The 25,612-nt window shown below is 37.7% G+C and overlaps 1 protein-coding gene across 10 annotated transcripts in view; it reads left to right on the top strand.

The window, feature by feature from the left end:
* Window positions 1–25,612, top strand: part of USP34 (ubiquitin specific peptidase 34) — a 147,118-nt gene that overhangs the window by 94,274 nt on the left and 27,232 nt on the right. For 6 of the 10 annotated variants that reach the window (XM_051792973.1, XM_051792968.1, XM_051792971.1 and 3 more), the window contains 30 exons: window positions 790–879; window positions 1,708–1,803; window positions 2,576–2,658; window positions 3,529–3,683; window positions 4,277–4,390; window positions 4,875–4,977; window positions 5,117–5,276; window positions 5,688–5,814; window positions 5,905–6,052; window positions 7,701–7,801; window positions 8,095–8,304; window positions 8,908–9,033; window positions 9,583–9,705; window positions 9,820–9,903; window positions 10,216–10,302; window positions 11,123–11,323; window positions 12,618–12,700; window positions 13,835–13,875; window positions 14,291–14,415; window positions 15,313–15,465; window positions 15,859–15,963; window positions 16,502–16,557; window positions 16,657–16,777; window positions 18,620–18,803; window positions 22,114–22,277; window positions 22,900–22,965; window positions 23,950–24,096; window positions 24,185–24,241; window positions 24,342–24,419; window positions 25,128–25,222. In XM_051792973.1, coding sequence (XP_051648933.1) covers window positions 790–879; window positions 1,708–1,803; window positions 2,576–2,658; window positions 3,529–3,683; window positions 4,277–4,390; window positions 4,875–4,977; window positions 5,117–5,276; window positions 5,688–5,814; window positions 5,905–6,052; window positions 7,701–7,801; window positions 8,095–8,304; window positions 8,908–9,033; window positions 9,583–9,705; window positions 9,820–9,903; window positions 10,216–10,302; window positions 11,123–11,323; window positions 12,618–12,700; window positions 13,835–13,875; window positions 14,291–14,415; window positions 15,313–15,465; window positions 15,859–15,963; window positions 16,502–16,557; window positions 16,657–16,777; window positions 18,620–18,803; window positions 22,114–22,277; window positions 22,900–22,965; window positions 23,950–24,096; window positions 24,185–24,241; window positions 24,342–24,419; window positions 25,128–25,222 — 3,483 coding nt within the window. The remainder of the gene's footprint in view (window positions 1–789; window positions 880–1,707; window positions 1,804–2,575; window positions 2,659–3,528; window positions 3,684–4,276; window positions 4,391–4,874; window positions 4,978–5,116; window positions 5,277–5,687; window positions 5,815–5,904; window positions 6,053–7,700; window positions 7,802–8,094; window positions 8,305–8,907; window positions 9,034–9,582; window positions 9,706–9,819; window positions 9,904–10,215; window positions 10,303–11,122; window positions 11,324–12,617; window positions 12,701–13,834; window positions 13,876–14,290; window positions 14,416–15,312; window positions 15,466–15,858; window positions 15,964–16,501; window positions 16,558–16,656; window positions 16,778–18,619; window positions 18,804–22,113; window positions 22,278–22,899; window positions 22,966–23,949; window positions 24,097–24,184; window positions 24,242–24,341; window positions 24,420–25,127; window positions 25,223–25,612) is intronic. The other 4 variants (XM_051792972.1, XM_051792974.1, XM_051792965.1 and 1 more) reach the window with 2 other exon arrangements.

The following is a 25,612-nucleotide window of genomic DNA, read 5'->3' as shown; positions in this document are numbered from 1 at the left end:
TTGTTGCATTTGTCTGTTCTCCCTTCTGGGCATCACCTGCAGTGTTATGTTGTTACCTGTTGCTGAGAACTGTGTTTGTGTGATGAGTTCCAAGCACACTGAGATCCTGATTTCAGCTGTGTGTCCAAGGTGTTACAATGTGAAGAACTTCAAGTGTGTGTAGCCCAGATTCAAGAAACTACTTGGTAGATTCCACAAGCACAGGAAGGAGATGGCCCTGTTGGATTGAGTCCAGAGGAGGCCACTGAGGATCAGAGGGATGGAGCAGCTCTGCTGGGAGGAAAGGCTGAGAGAATTGGGAGCTTGGAAAAGAAAAGGCTTTGGGGTGACCTGATTGTGGCCTTCCAGTACCTGAAGGGATCCTGCAAGAATGATGGAGAGAGACTGTTTACAAGGGCCTGGAGTGACAGGACGGGGGGAATGGCTTCAAACTGAAAGAGATATTAGATAGCAGGAAAAAAGTCTTTACTCTGAGGGTGGCGAGGCCCTGGCACAGGTTGCCCAGAGAACCTCTGGCTGCCCCATCCTTGGAAGTGTCCAAGTTAAGGTTGGATGGGGCTTGGAGCAATGTGGTCTAGTGGAAAGCATCCCTGCCTATGGCAGGGAGTTGGAACTGGCTGATCCTTAAGTTCCCTTCCAACCCAAACCAGTCAATGATTCTATAGTTTACAGTCCTTTCAGGCAGCCTGTTTGGTCCTCAAACCTGAGCTTCTCAAACTGATTTTTCAGTTGATTATTTCACTTGTGTAACAGTCATGTAGTGTCATCATTTCTCTCTTTCTCCTTCAGATCAGTAGTAGTTTCACTTCGTCTCCTTCCAAAGCTCTTTGGTACTTTTCAACAATTTGGGAGCAGCTACGACACCCACTGGATCACAATGTAAGTAGTGATGGCATTTAGGGGACTGCAAGACTTGTCCCTTCAGTGTGGTCCAAACACTGCTGACCTGAGGTTATCACCTCACTGCTGTCTGGCCTGGTTTTTCTCATCACTGAGGCCCAGATTTCTTCATAATGCAACTTATTTCTTTATAGTACAACTACTGTTGTAACTGATTTAGAGGCTGATTTATATTTAAAAAAGAAACCCAACCTTTAAATCCCAAAGGACTTGCAGGAAGTACTAGAAAACCACCAGTAACACGTTGTGAAAGGTAGTAATAACTTGATGTCCCATCATTCTGTTCCGAGTGTGTCTCAAATGCTTCTCAGGAATCAAAAGTTTTGTTTATAAGAAAAACCTTTGACATTTGAAGGTACATAGTACAGCATTCTTGACTAGAACAAGCTGTAACTGGCTGGTCTAACTGTAGAGAATGGACTGATGGAACTTCTGGCAAAGATGACAGTGATTATCAGCAATTTTTCTTGGCCTTTTTGACATGACATTTAAATACACACCCAGTTCTGAGTTTTGGCTTAGGCTTTTTCTCAATTAGGGCCTTTAAGAACAGTTTTCATAGTCTCAAAAGGGAGTGTTCTGTCAGTCCTATGCCTGAAAATACCAACATTAGGAAACCTTATGGATTGCAGGGAAGAAGAGAGGACTGTACTGGAAACCACTCCTGAGTTCGTGGTAGATGGAAAACGAAATGTTTACTTTGGGTTTATGTGTGTGCCATTTTCCTATAATAGCTGTCTGCTTTCTGTGGCTCTTGTGACGTTTTTAAGCAAACCATAATTCTTTCTGCCCTTTAAATTGACACAGGTGGGCAGAAAAGGAACTGAATATGATGAAACTTTTCTTTGATAACTTGGTACACTACATTCAGGCGGTGAGGGAAGGGCGGCACAAACACGCACTGTAAGTACAAACTGACTTGGAGGGTTTCATATTTTATGCTTTTAAACATTTCTGCTTTCTTCTGTTGCTTCCGATGTCTTTTTATAAGTAAATACTTTTTATGGGGACATTGCATGCTTAGGGAGACAAAGATCTGTAAAAACAGAACTATTGGAGTATTTTAGTGTTCTACCTGTTATTAACCTTTGCATTATTATTTTCTGTTTAACAGAGTCACCTGTACTTTCTCATCTGTGGGATTTAAATTAGGTGTATATAAACAGACAATACAATTTGTAGCTCCCTAATCCCAGAGGAATAGACTGTTCCTGCTTTGACAGATGTCAAAGTCAATATGGGCATCCACATTTGAAAAATGTTGCTATTTATGGGTCCAGTTTGACTTCATCATCCCCCTTTATATTAGACATTGCTCTAGTGAGGAATTACTTAGAAAGCTGTTGGAAAGTGGTTTGAATTGCTTTAAATTCCGGCAGAATTATACATTGTTCTGCTCCTTTGACCATATAAATAGAAATAAAGTTATGAAAATATTTTTATGAAGATATGTGTCAACTGGAATCAGAAATTCAGTGTAGAAATATCTGCATTTTACAAGTTAGGGAAAAATAATGTAGATCCTGCAAGGTGACAAAATGATGCACTTTAGAAGTTCAGAAGGAAACTTATAAGAAACATTTATGTTTCTAAGAGGCACATGTATGAGTGGGGGAAAAAGTTATGGCAATAAAGCATTAAATAAACTTTGATTTGTATCCAAATTTCCATTTAGATACAGCCACAGCGCAGAGGTTCAGGTTCGTCTCCAGTTCCTGACGTGTGTGTTTTCAACTCTGGGATCACCAGATCATTTCCGTGAGTATTTGGGGTTACTTTACCTCAGAAACACCTCATAGTGAGGCAAAAATAGTTCTTAATAATCAATTATGTGTTATTTTAAACATACAATTTAAAATAATCTCTGTTTCAAAAGAAATAAGATTTTTTTTCATGAAACCACAGAACCAACACTGGAATTCAGGTTCTGTTGCAGTTCTGAGAGAAGAAATTTTCATGTTCTTTGTGCTTCAGTTTTTCTAAATATTAATTTTTTTCTAAATATTAGGAATTTAGTAATATCTAAATGAAGATAATACATTGTGTTTTTATGGGCTTTGGTTCCTGGCCATACTGTTCTCAGAGATCTCCTCCTTGGACTTGGAAGTATTCCAAAAAGGAATAATTCTTTATATTTTAATACTGGCAGAAATTGGTTTATACCTTTGACAGTTGAAGTTGACAAGAGAATTTTTTGGGATATTCTATAGATAGTCAAAGTGTGCATCCACTGCATGACTTGTCCCTCTGGTCATTAAAGTACAGGAAAAAATAAGAATATCTGTAGCCAAAAGAAAAGAAATTGTAGCTATTTGATCAACAAGAGCAAATGCGGGGTGACAATTATTTTTAAAGTAGCTTGTTCAGATCACAAAGAAAAGAAACCTACTGTTCTCTTGAAAGCAGAAGCAATGAAATAGTTACAGAAATGCTGTTTTCAGCCCAGTCCCAATACCCAGCTGAGAGTTGGGGTCTGGATGTGAACTGCATCACAACCTGGGGCTTGGTGCGAGATCCCAGCTCACGTTGTCCTGATAAAAACTACTCTGATTTTTCTGTGTTTTGTGGGAATATTTGGTGCTATTTGATGTGATAAAGGAGTAGTTACAAATTCTTCCCTGCTTGCAGGGTTGAGTTTAGAACAAGTGGACATTTTGTGGCACTGCTTGGTGGAAGATTCGGAATGTTACGACGACGCACTACACTGGTTCTTGAACCAAGTCCGGAGTAAAGACCAGCATGCCATGGGGATGGAGACTTACAAGCATCTTTTTTTGGAAAAGGTATGTTGGGAGTTCATTGCCACCTTACAATTCCAGTAAAAGTGTTTCATTCCATGTCAACACTAGTGTATCTAAAATTGTTTCTGTGCCACTCTTTTTGGGAGAGGCCTCTAAATCTCACCAGTCCATCCCCTGAGGACACAAACATATAGCACTAGAGGTTTTTGCAAGGGGGGCCCATCCATCCTTTTCAGGAGGTGACATTGCAAAATGGATGGATTGTGCAATAATTAATGTAGTCTGGTTCTTTTTCAAGGTTACACAGGCTTTTTCTGGTTTTGGACATGTATGAGTCACATCATGTATTTTAACAAATTATCCTGCTTTGATAAGTTAAGCAGCTAATATTACAATAATTTTTCTTCTGGTTACAGTTCAGATCAGCAGTGAAGAGCTTGTTTAAGCCAATTATGTTAGATTTTTTTGCATTCTATCTAAAATTCAGAGGGTGATCTTCTACAAGAATAAATTCTAATTGATCCGTGTTCCAGTATGATTAGTAATAACAACGGTGTTTTTCTGTGCTAATGAAATAAATACCCCTCCCATCACTGAGTTTCTTTTCCATACTAAAGTGCCTTCATTTTCTTCAGATGCCACAACTGAAGCCTGAAACTATAAGTATGACTGGCCTCAACCTCTTCCAGCATCTGTGTAACTTGGCTCGGTTGGCTACGAGTGCATACGATGGGGGCTCAAACTCTGAGGTAAGACTGGATCTGACATTCCATTAGTCATGTTTAATTCTGACTAGAAATCCGTTGTAAAATATGTCTCAGTTTGTGTGATGTGATCTGCAAGTTTTTCTGCTGTAGCTTTTTATACAGAGAAACTGTCTCAGAAATAAAATACAAAATACTTCGAAGTGATTTGAGGCAATTTTTTTTCTTGCAGTGAACACCAGTTATAGTTGTGATTTTAAGGCTTCATTTAAAAGTATTGCAGTTTCTTAAAACTGAAAATTCACTGTTTGGAATTTTAACCAGTTCTCTTCATGCTTCAAACTTGGAAAATGTTTCTGTGAAACTTAGGATTTTATAGTAATTGATGTGGAAAAATCAAGAGGAAAACTGAGATATTCTTAAGAAATGAGTCAAGAGGCAAATAAAATGTCTCAGATGAGAAAAGCATCACTCCCAGTAAAATAACAAGGCAATGTTTTGCTTCTGTGTCTGTTTTCTTTTGTCAAAGCAGTTGTGTGGCATGGACCAGTTCTGGGGCATTGCTCTAAGGGCCCAGTCAGGGGATGTCAGCAGAGCAGCCATCCAGTACATCAACTCTTATTATATCAACGGTAGGAATTCTCATTCTCACTTCTGTTTTCCGTTTCAAATGTTGTAAAGAATATCTGCCTTTATCTTCTTTTTATTCTCAGTATTAAAATATGTAGTTCCAAAATTGTGTCTGTAGTTTACTTTAAATTGATCTCCTAGGTAAAACTGGTCTGGAGAAGGAACAGGAGTTTATTAGCAAGTGTATGGAGAGTCTGATGATTGCTTCGAGTAACCTGGAGCAAGACCCTCATTCGAGTCTGACCATTATTGAAAGAGGGCTCTTAATGCTGAAGACACACCTGGAGGCTTTTAGGAGGAGGTAAAAAGCTCTGTTGATACATTTGGATGCAGAATTTATTTCTGTTCCTCTTACCATAATGATGAATGAGTTATGAGTTGTTATTGATGTAAAGAATAGTTTCTTTGTGTAAAGACATAGCAGATAATTGTAAAAGGTGTAATATAGAAGGTTCAAACAGTTACCAGAGTTGGCCCTGTCTTGTGTAAATGTGTGGCTGTGGTTCATGTTTCCCTGTCCCTCACCAAAGAAATTTGTTTAAAGTTATTTTAGTTTTATTTGAAAAGTAACAAAAATGTAAATAACTTCCTCTTATTTTGAAGAAAAAAAACCCCAAACCTGCAAGTTTCGTCTCTCCTCTCATTGTTTATCAAACAATTGTGTTCAATACGTGTGACAAAAATACTTCTTCCATGTTTTTCCCTGTTGAAGGTTTGCATATCACCTGAGGCAGTGGCAGATTGAAGGCACTGGGATCAGCAGTCACCTGAAAGCCCTGAGTGACAAACAGTCCCTCCCTCTGAGAATTGTGTGTCAGCCAGCGGGGCTTCCCGACAAGGTGAGGAAAAGCCCTTTTTCCAGCCTGCCCTGTGAAACTTGGGGAATTCCCCTGTGCACTTGGAAAAATAAACCACATGTTCTCTTCCAGATGACAATAGAAATGTATCCCAGTGATCAGGTGGCTGATCTGAGAGCTGAGGTGACCCATTGGTATGAAAACCTGCAGAAGGAGCAGATCAATCAGCAGGCTCAGCTCCAGGAATTCGGCCAGAGCTCCCGCAAAGGGGAATTCCCTGGTAAGCTGGAGACTCCTACTCGGAGATTTTGCCCTTGCAAGAACTTAAATGTGGTCTTTTTCTCCCCCAGATATCCTAAATAAGGCAGAATTAGGATTTATTTTTCTCTGCAGTTCTGGTTAACATCACCCTCTCTTCTATTTAATAGTGTTGTTTCTTAAGCACTCCCTTTTATTTGAAATAGCAAAGAAAACATAGAACTCTTTTAAACCTGTCCAAGCTCTACATTTCAATAGATTCCCCCCACATTATTTTTCTCCTTGTTGTTTTAATTAATTAAATTATTTTCTGTAATTTGGAGATTCTGTAGCTCAGAACTTGATAAAGTTCTATATTTTTATATATCTGAGTCTGTATTTCATCCAATTTATACACTTCTGGCTCTGCTATCAATTCAGAATATGAAGCCATAATTTAGCTTAATAATTTATACCCTGCCTACATGTATTCCAGTCAGGTGTAGAATTTTCCTTACACCTGCAGTTGCTTTTTAATTTATGGTCATCCTTTAGGAAAACTGATCATTCATCCTGCTTTGACTCTCCTAATTTGGAATGTCACCTTGCTCCTCAGATGGTTCACTGCTTGCTTAGTATAGTGAATATGCATCTTGTTGTTGTTCCCTCTTAGTGTGTCTGTGAGTGAGTGAAAATTCCTGCTTTTTATCTTTTAGGAGGAGGGCATTTTATAAATCTCATTGATAATATTGATTGATATAATAATTCTTATCAGTTATTGCTGTTCAGAATGTTCTTTGAATTGTCTTCTCCTCAGTGTTTTCTTTCTTTCTCACTGTAGTTTACATGTAATGCAAATTATCCAGAGAAACTATCCACGAACATCTTTTTCCAACACTGCTGCTATTTGAAGTGTAAACATGAATCAGACTTCCTTGTCATAGTTTAACAACTTTTAAAAAACATATTTTAATGAGGCACACTGGCAGTAAACCAGACAGAATTTTGGACACTTTAATTACCTTCTTTGCAAAATCCTTTTCCAACCACTCACGAGAAGCTGTTTCAGTGAAGAAACTGTTTTATTTTCCACCAACTATCACCACATAGCAGAGGATTTAATTTTTGTTGTCACTGGCATTTTAGAAACGTGTGGTAGTGCTGGGAAAAGTGCTTGTAAGAACAGAGACTGGATTGTCTGCACCAAATGAAATTAAATTCCTATTCATGTCATTATTCAGATTTCTTGTTCGGTGTTGGGAGTTCTCTCAAGGATGTTCTTAGTTTTTCTTTTCTGGGTGCATGAAATCTTTGGTTCCAACTGACTTTTAAGTAGGAATAATCATTGCTTCCTTGCCTTTGACTTTATCAGAGGTGTGTGGTACAGAGGGGGTTTGTTGATGATCACAGTGATTTTCCATTACCCTTCTGTGGCACGGTGTAATTTACTACAAAATATGGCATGTTTAAATCTGTTTTGTGAACACTTTTCACCACAAGATTGGCTGACCCGTTACTGAAAAGGTTATTTCTGAATACGTGCAAGTAAATTTGGTTTAATGTAATAAGTAGTTTTCCTAAGGAAGTTCCATTAAGGTTTTGCCTCCTGTCATTTGCTGCTGAAGGATGTACTGTTAAAAATACCAAAATGGTTTATTCCAGAATGTCACTGAAATAAGCTTTTCTCCTAGGTGGCCTCATGGGACCTGTGAGAATGATTTCATCTGGGCACGAGCTGACAACTGACTACGATGAAAAAACGCTTCATGAATTGGGGTTTAAGGACATGCAGGTACTGCTGGTCCAGAGATTGCAGTCACTGGGATACTGGTTTTGTGTAAATATATATAGGGCTGGGTGTGAGCCATCTGTGGGGTGATAACAGGGAGTGCAGCTACCCCCGAATGCCTCCAGTGAAAGCAAACTCAAATTTCATCATGGCAGCTGCTGAAAATGCCGCGAAGGAAAGACTTGACGACGAGATACCGATTTATCTTGAAGTTTTTAATTATGATCCTTTAGAAAACGTTCCATGGCTTATCTTAAAATTGCCTCTTTGCTCCTTGTTGTTTCCCTGTGTCCCAGATGGTGTTTGTATCCCTGGGTGCCCCCAGGAGAGAACGGAAAGGCGAAGGTGTTCAGCTCCCGGCGTCCTGCCTCCCTCCCCCTCAGAAGGACAACATTCCAATGCTTTTGCTCCTGCAAGAACCTCATCTCACCACCCTTTTTGATTTGTTAGAGATGCTTGCCTCTTTTAAGCCTCCTTCTGGAGAAGTGGCTATGGAAGATAGTGAGGTAATTCAGAGTGATTTTATTAGAATAATTACCTTGAAGTCTTATTTAATTGGATCTGCTTTTCCTATCCAGACTTCTTGTGTACTCCCAGTTGTTTTGTTGTCTGTATATTCCCATTTCACATTATGGTTTTTCTGATTTTCCTAACAGTATTGTCCTGATACATTTTAAATGTTCTAAATATTGTATAAGCTATAAAAAAGTTATAAAAAAGTAGTTCTTAAGAAAGAATATTGATTATTTAAGTGGACGTGGTGACTCATAATGAGAATTGGCTCGAAGAAAGGTTTGCAAAGGTTCCATTGCAAAAACTCAGACTTTGTCTTATGTCCCATCATTAGCTTGTGGGAAATTAAATGCCATATAGTATATTTGAACCAGTAGTTTATTTTTAAGTTTTATTTGCACTCAGATATTTCAGAATACGTGACATGCATGTAACTTAGTTTCTTACAGGTTCAGTGAGTCTTGGACTATCATGTTCTGGTTATGGACTTAGATAGGAAACAGCTTCTTAATTGAGAATAAATACATTTGTGGCCTTTGAAATGTTATTTTCTCAAAGAAGTTCACCATGCCAATGGTTGTTGTGTGGTTTGTCAGAGTGCAAGGTGTGAAGAGCTCCATCTCCACGCTGAAAACTTATCCAGGCGTGTCTGGGAACTGTTAATGCTCCTACCAACGTGCCCTAATATGTTGCAGGCATTCCAGAACATTTCAGATGAGCAGGTGAACAAAATTTGACATGTTTATCTTTGTTATCCATGGATGTTTTAGCATCTGGTGTTTTAGCTGAATTTGCCCCAATTAGGAGTGTTAAATAGTAAATATGTTAAGTGTGCCAGGACACAAGTAAACCTAGTAAACAAACCTAATAATTCTTATAAAATTAAGCTAACCAGAGATGTCAGTTTAGCCCCCAAAGTTTGTTTTTATGATTTTTTTTTTGGCTTGAATCAAAAAAGCAGTTTCTTGATCTGCAGCTTTGCTCTAACACGAACTGTTGTGATAGTGTTACTTTTGTACTCTCTTCTCTAAATTCCCAGCTTGGTTTCATTGGAAGCCTCTTTGCTTTCTTGGTTGAAATCACATACTAACAGATTTTAGATACTACAGCTCTTCATGCACAAATGGGTGGAAGTTATACTTTAAGATTATCACATTTGCCTTCCTCTCCTTTGAAATCACATGAAAAACCCTCTGCCTGCATTTTTTAGATAGATGAGCATTACATGTAATTGTTTTAATTGTTTTCTCTCTTTTTTTTTATCTTCTAAGGGTAATGATGGCTTTAGCTGGAAGGATCTTTTGAGGATAAAAAGTGCCCATAAACTTCTGTATGCCCTGGAAATCATTGAAGCTTTGGGAAAGCCCAACAGGAGAATAAGACGTGAATCTACAGTGAGTTTCTTGCACAGAATATTTGTGTTTCTCAGAACCAAAACATCTATTGATGAGTTATTTTATAGTATTTTAGTTCTGGTTTTACATTTAATTGTTGTTCTTTATCTTTAGGGAAGTTACAGTGATCTTTACCCAGACTCAGATGATTCAAGTGAAGATCAAATAGAAAATAGTAAAAACACGTGGAGCTGCAAGGTTTGATTCTTCTGTGTTATTCTGTGATACAGTTTCTTGAGGAAAACATAAGATGAAAACCCATTTCAAACATTATCTATCTTAGAGTTTTGGATCTCAAATTTAGGCATGTCATTTCAAAGTTTTTCTGAGTTATCAGGCCTGTAAATTTGTCATAGTCATGTACAACCATTTAATTGTTTTTATAAAATATCCAGCTGAATAGTTTATCATTTGTTTATTAATCTATAAAGCTTAGATGGGTATATAAATGAACTTAGTGATATTTTTGTATCTGCTTTTTCTCACTTTGGTTCCATAATATCCTTACAGTTTGTTGCTGCTGGAGGGCTCCAACAGTTACTGGAAATTTTCAATTCTGGAATCTTAGAGCCTAAAGAACAGGAATCATGGACTGTGGTAGGTGCTCATTCACCCTTTTCCTCCAGAATAACATAATTGCCATTTGTAAAGACTTTTATTACTTTGAACCTTTGTTACATTTACTTCTCTGTTGTAAATGAAATAGATAATTCTGTAATTGTACCACCAGAGTCTCTGCTGTTGCATCGTTTTCTTGAATATTTTATATTTCTGGAAGAGTTGACTTTAAAAAGTAAATTATACTTCTGGGGTTTTTTACATTTTAAAAGCATCCTTTGGGGTTTTTTACATTTTAAAAGCACCCTTTGTATTTTTCTATGTGTTTTGTTTTGGTTTCTTGGGGTTGTTTTTTTTCTCCCTTCTTAAAATTGTAGAACATAAAATTGTAAGTCATGGAATCTAGAGGAAAAAAAACTGGGTTCTGTCTTACAGTGATTACAACTGCATTGATAATACTGTTTAAGAAGTCAGAAGTAGCCAAGCAAGAGCAGAGTATTTTTGCCTTTTTATTCTGCTTTTCTTAGGGCAGATTGTTATTTGGAAGCTTGTTTACTGTAGTCAGTGTTAAAAGCTGTGATCTGTTAATTATCTTTCCTTCTGGAGAGGCCAAGAAATACCATTTTGCCTTGCAGACATTTAGCACTGTGGCTGTGGTGTAATAAAGACACTTTTCAGTAATGAACATGATTATTAATGGTTATTATATATCCTTTTCATTATTATTCTGTTATTAGTTTGAGCTAACTACAAGTTTATACCTTGCTTAAGCTTTTTTTCCGAGCATTTCAGCGGGCACCGAATTATTTGCCCAATAAATCCCTCACAAATGAAAATTCCTTTTACTTCTCCTTCCCAGTGGCAGCTGGACTGCCTTGCCTGCTTACTGAAGCTCATCTGCCAGTTTGCAGTGGATCCTTCAGACCTGGACTTGGCTTACCATGATGTGTTTGCCTGGTCTGGGGTGGCAGAGAGTCACAGGAAGAGAACGTGGCCGGGCAAGTCCAGGAAGACCACGAGTGACCACGTGAAGGGCCTTCACATCCCTCGTCTGACAGAGGTGAGAGAGGCCCAGACCTCGTGAGCTTCAGCAAAAGTCCTTTGCTGTGTGGATAAATAAAATAATGTAGTGGAAAAGTGACTAATATTAATTGATATCCTGCTCGTTCTCCTCTAAAAAGTACTTTCGTTGCCTTAAACCTGGGCAGCCAAAGGGGTTTTTGGTCACTGGTGAGCACATGAATTGGGAACTCAGAATTCCAGGGCTTTGTCCCTAATTTTTAGGTTTTGTTTTCTAAATTGATTAGTCCTCTTTTATGATAACCTGTTATAACATGAGCTGTCCCCATCCTCTCTAAATCCACTTTAGATTCCTTTAGGAAACCCTAAAATAACTTACTTTACCAGGGATATCAGAGTGAGTGTGTGGTGACCCATAAACCTTCCTGCCAGATTCCTGCATGCTGATTTCCTAAAGCAGCCCAAGCATATGTAATATTTTGGCATCAGAGATATACATTCCCTGTAAATAGATTTTCTTGGGCACAGGAGCAGCTGTGATTCCAGGAAGTGTAGATGTGAACTTGGAGCTGGAGCCAAACTTCCCATTTGTCATTGTTCCACGTGGAAAGACTTTAACTGTTCTATAAGTATTAGCCATTTTTGACCAAACAAATCCCTGCATCACCAAAACTACTGTCAGACAGGGAAATTATCAAATGGATTAATTTTTTTAGCATTGGTGCTGTTGGTTTCTGTAGCTGGTTCTAAATTTTTAACTGTCAGTTGATTCATATTTCTCATGGCAGTGGGGTTGATATTTAAGTGTTTTAAGATTTTCTTCAGGGTTGGATTTTAAAATTTGGGGTAGCCTGTCAGGATCTCTAAAGATGAATAATTTAAGTGAACGTGGACTCAATAAAATGTGTTGATCACTGAGATGGGCAAAATTTATGTGTCCAACCTCATCTCAAGCCTAAGATTTTTACAAGAAAGTGAGGAGTTTATGCTTTAAAAAAAAAACCAGTGTTTTTACTAAAAGGATTGAATAAATGGTTGATTTTTCTGTTCAGTTGAATTGTCTTTCTTAGAGGAACAGCATGAAATTTTAGCATCTAGACCTAGTCAATGAAACACAAGATTTTAGATGGGCTTTAATAAAACCAGTAAATTAACTGTGGAGATGCTGTGATTTCTCTTTGGCTCTTCCTCCCTCTACACAGGTGGGTTTGTTTTTAGATTCACACGCTGTGTATAATTAAAAAAAAAAAAAAAACAGATTAAAAAAAAAAGCTTGTTGTTATATTAACTTGTTTTTTTGTTTTTTTTTTTTCTTTTGACTTCAATTTTTAAAGGTGTTTCTTGTACTTGTCCAGGGAACCAGTTTGATTCAGCGACTGATGTCAGTTGCTTATACATATGACAACTTGGCACCTAGGTACAATTATCTTCTTATTTTTGTACTAAAGCTAATCAAGTGTGCACATTGTCAGCCCTGCTTTAGATAAAAAGAGCTCTTTCACTTGTATTCCCCGTGAATTGATCAGAAATTTAAAGTCTCTAGGAGTAGACTTGCTTTTCTTAGTCACCTCCCGTGCTTGTCCCGCCCTTGTATAGGAGTGGGAGAATTCCATGCTCAGGGCATAAGGAATGGAGCAATGAACTGTCTGTGACGTGCTCTCAGAAATTCTCCTGCCAAAATGATTGATTTTCTTCTCTCCAGAGCAATCAGCATTCTCAATTGCAAGGCGGTGGAAAGGAGAAATTAAAATAAATTCAGTTTTGTGCTGCTCAGTCGTCTGCTGCTTTTGACTTATTTTTGCCATTCCTGCTGGAATTATTGTTTTAGTGAGTGTGCAGGTACTGAAGGCAAAATTTTACCTGTCAGAGGTTTTGGTCCTGCTGCCTTTTTGTCCTGAGAAAAGCAATTCTGTGTAAGACTGGGTGGTGACAGCCAGACTGATCTGGGGAGCTCAGGGTTCTGCTACATTGCTGTTCTAGAATTACTTTAATCCAAGTCATGGATAATGTGTTTTACCATATTTTTATAAAATCAATGAGGACATTCAGAGCATTTCCAGTCAAGTCTGCAAGTGTGCCTGACTTTGACGTCTAGCTGAATAATTTGCAGGAGTAATTTTAAGTATATAACCTTTTATTGCAATTAATAAAAATGTAAGTAAATAGAAATACTTAAGCTGTTTGTTCAAAGTGTGGTTTCTTTATGAAGAATACAAGATTTCTTCTATATGAGTCAGTTCTTAGCACTCTTTTTTTGGATAAAATAAAGGGGTTGTGGGTAATTTTTCTTACCTGTTAATCTTGTAGCCAGTAAATCTTTAAGGGGGTGACTTGAAGATTTTTGTAGTTCTATTATTGTTACTAGTTTTGAATACTACCAGAAATGAATCCTTTTAAGATTAACAGTTCAGTTTTCCTTTTAAGATTGAAAGTGTAGTTTTCCTCAAGGTTACTTAGGAGTTACTGTGTTGTTATTTGTGTGTACTTGTATTTTTAAGTGTTGATCTGTTCTGTGATAAAGTTCAAATGGCTTTGTCTTCTTCCCGTTCAGGGTGTTGAAAGCTCAGTCTGATCACAGATCAAGGCATGAAGGTTAGTGCTGCAAAACATGTCATGAACTAACAGTAGGGAAAACTACTGATGAGAACAACTTATGGTTTTGATTTATTGCTACCATTAGAATGCTATAAAAGTGTGATAATCCAGGAAATGTTCATGTTAAGACATGAAGCATCAACTCACTGCCTGATTTCACTGGTTAAGAAGTAGAAGTGCAGGAGAGGATTGTGCCCTGAATTGATAATATTTAATTTATTGGTCATCAGCAGTGCAGTGGTCAGTATTTAATAAGCATATTGGTAAAAACCTACATTTAGGTCATACCTTATGTGCCAAAAAGGATTTAGTCTTGCACCTTAGTATGAAAGAAATGTCCTGTGTGCTGGAACGATGCAACTCTTCACCTGTTCTGTTGATTGCAGTGGCATTTATCTCCTTTTTCTTCCAGTCACTCATTATTCCATGTGGCTCCTGGTGAGCTGGGCCCACTGCTGTTCCCTGGTGAAATCCAGTCTGGCTGACAGTGACCACTTGCAGGACTGGCTCAAGAAACTCACCCTTCTCATCCCAGAGGTATGGCAGAGGAGAGGCCCTGTTGGAAGGTCATTTTTTCATTGTAATTTGTTGAAATTTCTGGGTGATACCACCTAACATAGATGAGTGTAAATGTAACTCCCCCCATTTTATTTTTTACATTATTAATATATTTTTAATATTACTTATTTTGCTGGGCTCAGAAGCACAAAATGAGGTGAACAAGAATTGACACAAAAATCTTTGTCATAAACAAATCTTTGCCTGACTTTAAGTAATTTTTTTCTCATGTAGTCAAAGCTTGGAAAATGCATCAAGATATTCACACTACAAAATTGATGTATTTACTAATGACTGCTTAATGGTGCCAAATGAATTACCACAGGATGTGATAATTTGATAATTCTTATCTTTTGCTTTATTATTTATTATTGCTTTATTACTCAAGCAGAGGAAAAGCTTCCATGCTGACTCCATTTAAAATCCCTGGAAATGAGAGAGTGCAAACTTCCAAAGCTGGATTAGAGTTAGGCTATTTTTCTTAATAAAATAATTCTTCTAGTGAAATTAAACAAATGAACCATGTAGTTAGGAATGAGTAAGTCTAATTCCACATGTTATTTGCCCAGATGTGGTATTTTCTATTTTAGTCCCTGGCTGCAATCTTTAAAATACATTTAAAATACATTTAAAGTACATTATAGACACGGGGCACAGACAAATCTTTATAAATGAGGATTGTATCTTTTGCATTTTTCTGTAAGTAACTTTAATGTACATTATTTGGAACACCTCCTTTTAGAAAGGCATGTTCTGCCTTGATAACCTGATAGATATGATGAGAAGAACTTGTGTACCTATGAAAGAAAAGCCAGTAAAAGGAGAAATACTCCAAATAATGTGTGTAATCCTTTAATTTTGTTCATTTTCCCCCAGACTGCAGTTCGCCACGAGTCCTGCAATGGGTTGTACAAGTTGTCTCTGTCTGGGCTGGATGGGGGAGACTCCATCAATAGGTCCTTTCTCCTCCTGGCTGCATCAACATTGTTAAAATTTCTCCCTGATGCTCAAGCTCTGAAACCCATTAGGGTAAGAATTTAAGAAATTACAATTTCACAGTATTTTTTCTCATTATCAAAAGGGATTAAAATTAGAGTTGTGCCTAATGTTGAAATCAGCCAGAGTTTCTCGTGTTTTGTCCGGTCTAACACTGAATATTTTTGCAGTTTGCAGTGGGTAGGATCAGGTCAGCAGTATTCTACAAATTTTTAACAGATTTCAGGAAAATTCCAAGAAAATTAATAAGTATTGCAAAAGAAAAATAGAGCACACACTGTTACTGTTGTAAGATCTGTTGTACTTACCTTAGATAGAGGCTTGAAGAAAGTAATATTCTTGTAGCAGTTCCTGGATTCAGTGTGGTTTTGTAATCCAGTTATTTGGTCTGATGTGCTTCAGAACAAAAGCAATTTCTTTTCACAGATAGAGGATTATGAGGAAGAAACAGTGCTGAGACCAGGCTGTAAGGAATATTTTTGGCTGCTGTGCAAACTGATTGATAACATCCATGTCAAAGATGCAAGTCAGGTGGGTTTGCTTTGTGTTTAAATTGCTTCTTTAAATTTGGGGTTTCAGGCCACTTTTTCTTCAGTGTGAGATGTTTTTACTTAAGATACAATGAACTACTGTGAACAGGTCTTGGATCTTTCCCATCTCCCACCTTTCCCTACTCTGATGTGTGTTTAGGAGCTCTTGGAAGCTTCAGATAATGAACCTATAGAGTCAAGAACGGGGAATGGTTGTGATGCACAAAGAACTTAGTTGAAGGTCACACACATGTCAGGACTGTAATTTTCTGTGAGATTCACTGTTGATAATTCCAGTGCTAAAAAGGAGGAGCTAATCAAGCTGAAAGAGCTAAAAAATACAGTTCACAGTCACTTAGCACAGGTTAGAAATCAGAGCATGTTTGAAAATGAGTTTTAATTGTCCCTGTTTTGCTGTGTTCAATAACAAAATTTCATCCAAAAGCATAACCACAGTTTCAGGCTAGGCTTATACACTGTAGCTGATGGGGTATGTGATTATTCTCCATTTATATTCCATTTTCTTTATTTTTAATCAGACAACACTACTTGATTTAGATGCACTAGCGAGACACCTTGCTGACTGCATTCGGAGGTGAGCTTTGCTCCAGTGATTTCACGTGGAATTTGCATTGTATTTATTGTTGGTGGGGCAGAGTGGTGACAGTTTTTCTCTCCCTGTGTGCCTGTGCAGCAGAGAAATCCTTGACCATCAGGATGGGAACATAGAAGACGATGGGCTCACGGGGCTGCTCCGTCTTGCAACGAGTGTTATTAAGCACAAACCACCCTTTAAATTTTCTCGGGAAGGCCAGGTAAGAAAAGGCCACTAAGAGATCAAAATGGTGTCATCTTTTGTTGCTACACACTCTTCATTTCACCTTTTTTACGACATTTTGTTTGCAGAGCTCAATAGCTGAAAGTGTATTTTGTTTCTAGTATGTTCTTCATGTAAGATGGCAGAGTGGGAGGGGAGGTTGCTAACAAATTCTGCTTCATGTTTGTCTAAAGACAAAAAATAAAATTCTGTGGGGTAAAAGCTGATTTTAAACTGATGTTTTTTTCTGTAGAGCATACTGAGCTTATTATTGGGCCTTCAGTGAGGTTTCAGCACAAAAGTAGGGCCCTGTGTCCAATTATGGTGTTTGTATCCTCTCTGTTTACTTTGTTAAATGTCCCTGAAGGTAATTTGATTATCCAAAAGTTTTAATAGTGTCCATATGGTGCACTACCTGACATAAAGTGGCATCACTGAGCATTTTAAAAGGCTGCTGCTCTAATTCTCCTGGAATAAGTGTATATTAAGTGTGGAGATCTGGCAGATTAAATCAGAGTAAGAATTCAGTTCACAGAGTGCAGTGTGGAGGAGAATGGAGAAATTAAAATAGTAGAGGTGTGGAAAGGTCAGATTAATGTAACTTGGATATATAGAAAGTATAAGAAGAATTCTGTGTACAGTTAAGAACACACAGTAGAAAGTGCAGTAGGGAAGAGTTTTGTGTTGTGTCCAGTGCAGTAGAACAGGATTGTGAAACCAGATGCTTCCCTCTGAGCAAAGGCTGGTGAAAAACTATCCAGGAAAATCCACTGGCAAATCCATGCTTTGCTGGGCCTTTTCTTCACTACAGATTCCTTCTCTGACTAAGTAAACAAAATTGTTGTTGAGCAAATATTTTCCAACTTCGCAGGTGACATTTTGTGTTTTATACCTGATCACTGCCCATCTTACTCTGCACTGTATTAAGGTTGTAGGGGTTTCCCTGCACACTGGAACAAGGAGTTTTATGGTGATTTTGTTGTGTACTCTGCAGAAGGCCATTTCTTACAATATTTATAATTTAGTTAGATTTTACAGCATTAAATGGGTTTTTAACCGAATGTACCTGAATGGGGAAATTCAGGACGAACATTTGTTTTTTCAATATCAGTATAGAAATTGTAGAATGAGATGTAATAGCTGGATTTTTAGCTTGTGTTCTACAAATGGGGGAAGAATTCTGGCCCTTTTTTTTATTATCCTTTTGATATTTTACTTTTGTCTTTATTTTCATTATCTACATAGAAAGAAGGTGCTGATGTTTAGACAAATCCATCTCATTTTTTTGGTGTATTATCTGGGATGGTAAAGATAAATAACAGTAATATGTATTTATTACCCAAAGGCAACTTGACTTGGTACAGCTATGCTTTTTACATTTTATAACTCAGTTAATCTTCCAAACATGAAACAGTACAAAATATACCAAAAGTACACATGGTATGTTTTGTTAGATTAATTAGTGATCCATGGAACTCCAGTAAGTAGAGATTAAGGTTATGTGCTGTTTGTCCATGGGAAAGACTAGTCTTAAAGTTGCTAAAAATACATATGTCTGGTATGTCAAATTAGATTATCAAATTAAATTTATTAAATAAATCAAGGATAACTTGTCATTCTTTTTCAATGGACATGTTTCTCTTTAGGCTGTAATATGGTTACAGTGCACTTTGTGTGGAATAAGTTGTTGGAATTGGTAATTCAGAACTTGTATTCAGGTTGGAAAGTTCTGTATGATAGAGGTCTAGAAGGTCTTTAGACTAGAAGCTTGTAAATATATGATTTATGTTTTAAGAATACCTTCAAAGCTGCTAAATGTGCCTATTTCCCTGTTTCACAGGAATTCCTGAGGGACATCTTCAATCTGCTGTTCCTGCTGCCCAGCCTGAAGGACAGGCAGCAGCCCAAGTGCAAATCCCACTCCTCCAGGGCTGCTGCCTATGACCTGCTGGTGGAAATGGTGAAGGGCTCCGTGGAGAACTACAGGCTGCTCCACAACTGGGTCATGGCCCAGCACATGCAGTGTAAGGACCTTCCCTCACTCCAGCTGGGCAGGGTTGTGTGGCCACTGCTCCTGAACTGCATTTCATGTCCCCCGTCACTCAGGGCAGTGGCACAGAGCAGGTCTTGGCATCTTTTGCTCACCTAGACAAGCAGGGGATTTAATCCTGTGTATAATTATCAGTTCTGTTCTTAACTGTGGGTTATTTAAGGTATAAATTTATACCTTAAGGTGGCCCTGTTAAATGACACCAACACAAGGACAGCACTGTTGGAGCGGATTTTACATGTTTCTTCAACTTGTGCTGGATTTTAGTTTCTGTTTTCCCTTATTAACATGAAGAAACATGGTATATTTATACCTAAAAGTACATAAACAACACTGAGGTAGATGTTTTAGCTCTGAGCAGCACTGTCATGTTTTCAGAGTCCCTTTACCCAGCACACAGAACTAATACAATTTTGTTCTGCCTCTTGGCTTCCATGCTTATTGTGTCTTTGGAACCACAGTTCCATGTATAACATGGAAATGACCAAAATCTGAAGTTATTTAATATTTTATCTTTGTTTTGCAAATTCTCATTGTGAGTTTTTAGCTTGCCAGGTTTCCTTTCACGTGCCCAGGTTAAATCCTTGTAACCTGAGGATTTGTAATGTATCTGTGGAATTGATTTAGTGCCTTACAATATGGGAAGCAAAAGGTAAATTTGACCTTAATAATGTTTTATGTTCTGTTTTCAAATGCCTGGGACCTTCCAAAGTGTCACAGGACACTTAGTGAGCAGCACTAATCACTTACAAATGGTTTGTCTAGTCTGGTTCCCATCTTCTTGACTGACAGATGAGGAAATATTATGAAGAATATATTTAGTGAAAATACTGGATATTTCTGTTTGCTGTGGGCACATTATCTGAGGTTGTTATATCTCTCCAGTGCAGTCATTCATTTTTTACAATTAGTATTTTCCTCCAAATCCCACTAATTCCTCAGTGCTGAAGTTTTCTTTAACATTTACCACAGTTGTTACCTTCTTCCTAATCTCTTCTCTAGATTGTTTACTCCTTCCTGAGTTCTCCAGAACCATCTGCTCTGTGCTCCTGCTCCATATCCAGAATATCTCATTGCAGGGATGTTAGTTTTATTACAACTGGCAGAGAGCTGTTCTCTCTTTGTGACGAGGAACCAACACAGCACTTGTGATACCTCATTTCTTTAAAGGCTTGTTATTCCATTGCTGTGATCCAAAGAGTCTTAAAACTGGATTTTTCCACTTTGCTTATCTCTGTAATCCTTGTCTTAAAAAATCTTAGTCTTAGGCCTGTCTCTCCATTCTCCTTAGGAGAAACATTAAAGAAAATATTATAAATTTCCATCCTGTCTTCGGATTTTAACATATTTTATTAACTGGGAGTTCATGCAGGCTCTGATATTACTGAGGATTGGATTTAGTCCCCTCAGTTGTTCATAAAATTTCTTGCAGTGTTTTGGAGTTTCACTTTCTTTAAAGACTAATAAAATCATTCAGGTCAAAGGAGGGAAACAAGAAGCAGCTGCTTTGCTTCCAGGGAAACTTAAGATCCTGTGTGGTGTGTTATGGTTGGAGCAAAAACATCATCACAAGGTGGAATATAGAGAAAAATCACAGTCATTCGAAGAGGAAAGAGTCAGCTTTACTTTGCTTAAAATAGAACATGAATATTGCAAGTTTGGTTTCAAGTTTCCCCGTCTCTTCCTGAGAAAAGGCTGGTTTCTATAACAACAGTGAAGAATAAAGAAGATAGACAGAAATGAGCCTCAAATTTACCTTTCTAGTTAAGATCCATATGGAAGGAGGAAAACTTCTATTATGCAAATGAAGGCAGACACTTTAAAAAATGCCAGGGTGGAGAAAACAGGATCTTGCTGAGAAATTCCATGTCAAATTTCTGGATGCTGTTTGCTGGATTGAAGGAGGTGGAAGATGCTCCCAGCTGTTCTCACGGAGTACAAAGAACTCCAGTGATTTCTCTGCACTTACAGCTTGATGAGCTCTGAGCAGAGTGATGGAGGCTGAGCCCTCACATCAGAAAGGGTGAATTAGGATGTTGTAATTTAGGGATTGCCGTTCAGGGAGGGAATCTTGTGTTATTCTGCCTTGCTAATGACCTTCTCCAGGAGGTTAAACACGGAGGGGAGCTTTGTTCCAACTGGCCAACCAGCCCGTGGAAGCAGGTAACCTGAGGTCACACTGCTGAGATTTGTTGAAACAGGAGAATTTAAAACTCTTTCCTTCCCTCCTTGAAGCTTCAGGGCTAATGGTTGCTTTGATGCCAACGCCAAAATGAAGGGCACAACTATTCTTTGTTGTGCAACAGAACATCTTGTGGGTCTGGTCTCTGCAGGAGTGAGAATCTGCTGAGAGGATGCCAAAGAGTTTCCTGAATTTCTCTCTGGTGGTATAAATTGAGAAGAATCCTTAAGGAGCCTTTAATCTATGACAGAATAATTAAGGATTTAAAATTTCGATCTTGAACCCACACAGCTTTTATGGATTGTACCATAAATCCAGTCTGCTTTTTTGGAAATTCTTTTTTCTCTATCTGAACATGCACTTCAGTAGAGGTTCTGAATTATTTGTGGGACACACTGTTTATGGAGAATGGTATCTTTGGGGATGAATAGCAAAGCTGGAGCATTGCAAGCTTTTGTGTCCAACTTGTGGCATACTAAGGAAGATAAAACTCCAGTGAATTCCTTTGGACACTGGGTTGGTTCCTCTCATTTAGTGCTTGTGTCATGAGTTGCCTCTGCAGCTCAAACAATTAATTCCCCCCTCCATTCTCCTGGGTGGGATGCTGGAAGGAGAAGCCTGACAGTGTCTGGGAGCAGCACTAATCACTTACAAATGGTTTATCTAGTCTGGTTCCGATCTTCTTGACTGGCAGATGAGGAGAACATTCCCATTTTCTGGTTTCTTGGCTTATTAACAGAGTCTGTCAGACTTGTCGAGCTTGTCTGGTGCCTGCCCGTGTAAGGAATGCATTGCTGTGCCTGGTGGGAAATACAGAGGAATAGGACACTTACAGGAAAAGCAAATGTCCTTTTCAATCTGATTCACTTCTTGATGTGCTTTGGAAAACACAGCAGATCCTTCCAGCAGAAAGTGATTTTCCTGAAGTTCCTACAGTGCATTTTCCTAAAGATCAGGCACGGTCTGGCTCGTGCCTGTAAATGTACAGTGCAGAACCAGACATTTTTATTAGTGTGAACATAAAGCTTTCATAAAATTGCATTTATATTTATGTAAATTGCACTTTGAATTGATTTTTGTTTTCCTGCTTGTGTTGTTCCAGCTTCCCATGCCCCCTACAAATGGGATTATTGGCCACACGATGACGTTCGTGCCGAGTGTCGGTTTGTGGGTTTAACTAATCTTGGAGCAACGTGTTACTTGGCCTCCACCATCCAGCAGCTCTACATGATTCCAGAGGCCAGACAAGCAATTTTCACTGCAAAGGTACCTGTGGGGCTCCTGTGTTCCTTGGGTGGATGGATGGTGTCTAAAGTGAAGAGGTTTTCTCTTGAATATGGTTGTAACGTGATATTTTCTTAAGGTGGCATTGAAATAAAACATGTCCTCAAATTCCTTTTTCTCTTGCTCTCATCTGGATCCATTCCAGTTTGGGTTTGTGTGAATTGGCTGTTGTTTCTCAACTCCCAGTTTGTCATTTTCTTAAAACAAATGTCATTCTTCTTGAACGTTCATAAAATCCCAAAATATATATCTTGTGCCACCAGAAGTACAGCAGGTCCTGTAAATTACTATACATTAGTTAACTTCTAGAAATACAATATTATTACTTTGTTATTTCTTGTAAAGAGAAAGCTTCATTTTGGTCCCTCACATATATAATGTGAGAAATATTAGGTTTAATTAGGTTTTCATTTTAGACTTAAAAATAAGTCTAAAAAATATAAGTTTAAGATGGTAGACTCTGTGTTCTTGTACACAATCATTTTTCTTAATTGCCTGTAATAAAGTGGTTGGGTTTTTTATTTGGTTGTTACATCTTTTTAATGTCTGGTTTTGGGAAGTTATAAGCAAAAAGATAAAGTCTTCTTTTATTCATTTCTTTCAGTATTCAGAAGATATGAAACACAAGACCACTCTCCTAGAACTCCAGAAAATGTTTACATACTTAATGGTAGGTATGAAAGAGGGTATTTGAAAGATTATTCTGTTGAAATGAAGTATTAAAAAGCAGCTAAAATTTGGGATTCCAGAATCAAACATAATAAAGGCAGTTCACAGGTGTTCACTGCTGGAAAAATAGTGAAACAAGTCTGAAATAATGAAAAAAGACAACTGAGGAGAGCTTGACAGTGACATTTGTGTAAGAAATTCGTAACCACTTTGAAGACAAGTAGGGGGAAGGAATTTTGACGTGTAATGCCTGCCATGAATCATAGAAAAAATTAAATCCAGGTATTTACATAAGCAGAAAATAATATAGGAACATAAATCATCCAGAGATTTACTATTCTTTACATCTTGAAGAAAGACTATTCCAAACCAGGCAGTATTTACAGGAAGTACTGTCTTGCTACACATCCTTAAAAGTCTGTATGTATTGTTTGCCACAAAGTTCCTTGTGCTGTACATTGCTGTGCATTCCCAGTGTGCAAGGCAGTGGAAAAGGGATTCTAAAGAATTGCTTTATACTGCAAATTCTTTTCTCTGGCTAAACACATCCAGTTGGGAACTAGCTGGTAACATAGAGGAGTCTGAATGAGGATTGAGCCCTTGATAAGATTTAAGTCAGCAGTGTCCAGAAATACATAAATACAAGCTGATATTCCTTGTATTTTGTATCTGAAAAGATCTGCAGCAACTGGATGTGTCACATCTTCAGTCAAGGAGTTTTATTTTAATGATTCATTTTTATATTTATTAAGTGTTATTTTACACTTTTCTCCCAATGATATTTTAATAATATAATAAGAATCATCAATCAGTTAAAAATTGGTTTGCATTTTGTAGGAGCATTTAGAACTTAAACAACTGTGTTAATAAGCATGTGGAGATATTGTGTATAAAACATGTTCTTTTTTAAACAGATATGTCTGTGTAACTTCAAATAAAAAGGATTTGTGTTGATTTGGTTTTGCTTGATATCTTTTACCTCAAGGAAAGTGAATGTAAGGCATACAACCCAAGACCTTTCTGTAAAACCTATACCATGGATAAGCAGCCCCTGAACACTGGGGAGCAGAAGGATATGACTGAATTCTTCACTGACCTGATCACAAAAATAGAAGAAATGTCTCCAGAACTGGTGAGTTATTAAGAGGGAGCAAAAGGGAGCTTGAAAACTTACAGATTTGCTCAAAATTCCTTGACAGAATTTATTAATTCATTCACAGAAAAATACAGTGAAAAGTTTGTTTGGAGGTGTTATCACAAACAATGTTGTTTCTTTGGTAAGTGTTCCTTCTCTGGCCTTAGCTTTTAAAGCCTATTTTTTCCTAACTTGTCCAAACAGTTATTTCATTGCTTTCCTCTTCCACTGCTGTGATTTAGGACTGTGAGCATGTCAGTCAGACAGCTGAGGAGTTCTACACTGTAAGGTGCCAGGTGGCAGATATGAAGAATATTTATGTGAGTAATACCAGGCTGAGATGTGTCTGTAGATCACAACCATAAATTATAGATGTCAAGCCTAAACAGTGCCCCACACACTGTTGAATATCTTGATGCTTTCTGTATCTGCTCTCAAATTTTGGCTTGTTTCTAGGTTGATATTATGAGGTAATTTGGTTTCAATGCAATGTGCTCTCAGCTGGGCCCATTTGGCATTGACTAAAGATTTTGTTACAGTCAATAATCACTACTTATTTCTGTGTTTTAAACTACCTATTTCTGTGTTTTAAAATGTGGCCATTTTTATGTGAGAACTATAAATGTCAAAAGATTCAACATATACCAGCACAGTTGCTTATTAAGTAAATTTAAAACTTACACCAGCATAATTCTATATTTTCAAGCTTTTTAAACAACCATTAATCCCCACGCTTGGAATTTGAATTTAAAGGGCTTGAACTCTTTGAGACAGCTTGGAATACTGAGTACCATTTGTCTGAATTGGTTCCTTAATTTTGTGTGTGGGTTAGGAAGTGGTTTTCCTGTCACACTCTTCTCTTAGTTCAGGTGTGTGCTCTGTCTTGAAAACCTTTTGGTGCCTTTGACCAAATGGAAATGTTAATTAAACTTACTTTGAGATTGAAAGGCAGGGTCTTGGAAGGCAGGCCAGAGATATAAAGATCCAAAATGAATGTAAACTCCTTTTTTTATTATTATTATATTTAGGAATCTCTTGATGAAGTAACTATTAAGGATACTTTGGAAGGTGACAACATGTACACGTGTTCTCACTGTGGCAAGAAAGTGAGGGCTGAAAAAAGGTATGATTAAAAATAAATAAACATTCCTAAGGGATCTTCTTAGTGAATTACTGAAATTACTGTTGGAATAAGAGTAATCCTTAAGGTGAAACAGGGCTGCTCTTTCATTTTCTACTGTGTAGTCCTATAGGGATGTGATCCCTGTGCAAATCAGAAGGGAACCAGGAGATCAAATTCCAAAAGAAAGAATCTAGGGTATCTTAGCAAAAGATTACACCTAGGCAGGAAAATGTTCATGACCTTTTTTAATTAAAAAAAAAAAAAAGTAGAAATTACTACCTTTTTGAAACATTAGTTCTTCTGTTTTTAAAATATTGAATTCTTTCAGAGGTTGTTCAGTACTTTGGTTGCTCATTATGCAGGATAATTGCTTGGGTTTTATACATCACC

Source organism: Manacus candei, unplaced genomic scaffold (genome assembly GCF_025592945.1).
Source record: "Manacus candei isolate 608988 ecotype Guabito, Panama unplaced genomic scaffold, ASM2559294v1 h1tg000035l, whole genome shotgun sequence".
Classification (NCBI taxonomy): domain Eukaryota; kingdom Metazoa; phylum Chordata; class Aves; order Passeriformes; family Pipridae; genus Manacus; species Manacus candei.
The sequence above is the reverse complement of the archived record's forward strand: the minus strand, read 5'-3'. Positions and strand labels throughout refer to the sequence as shown.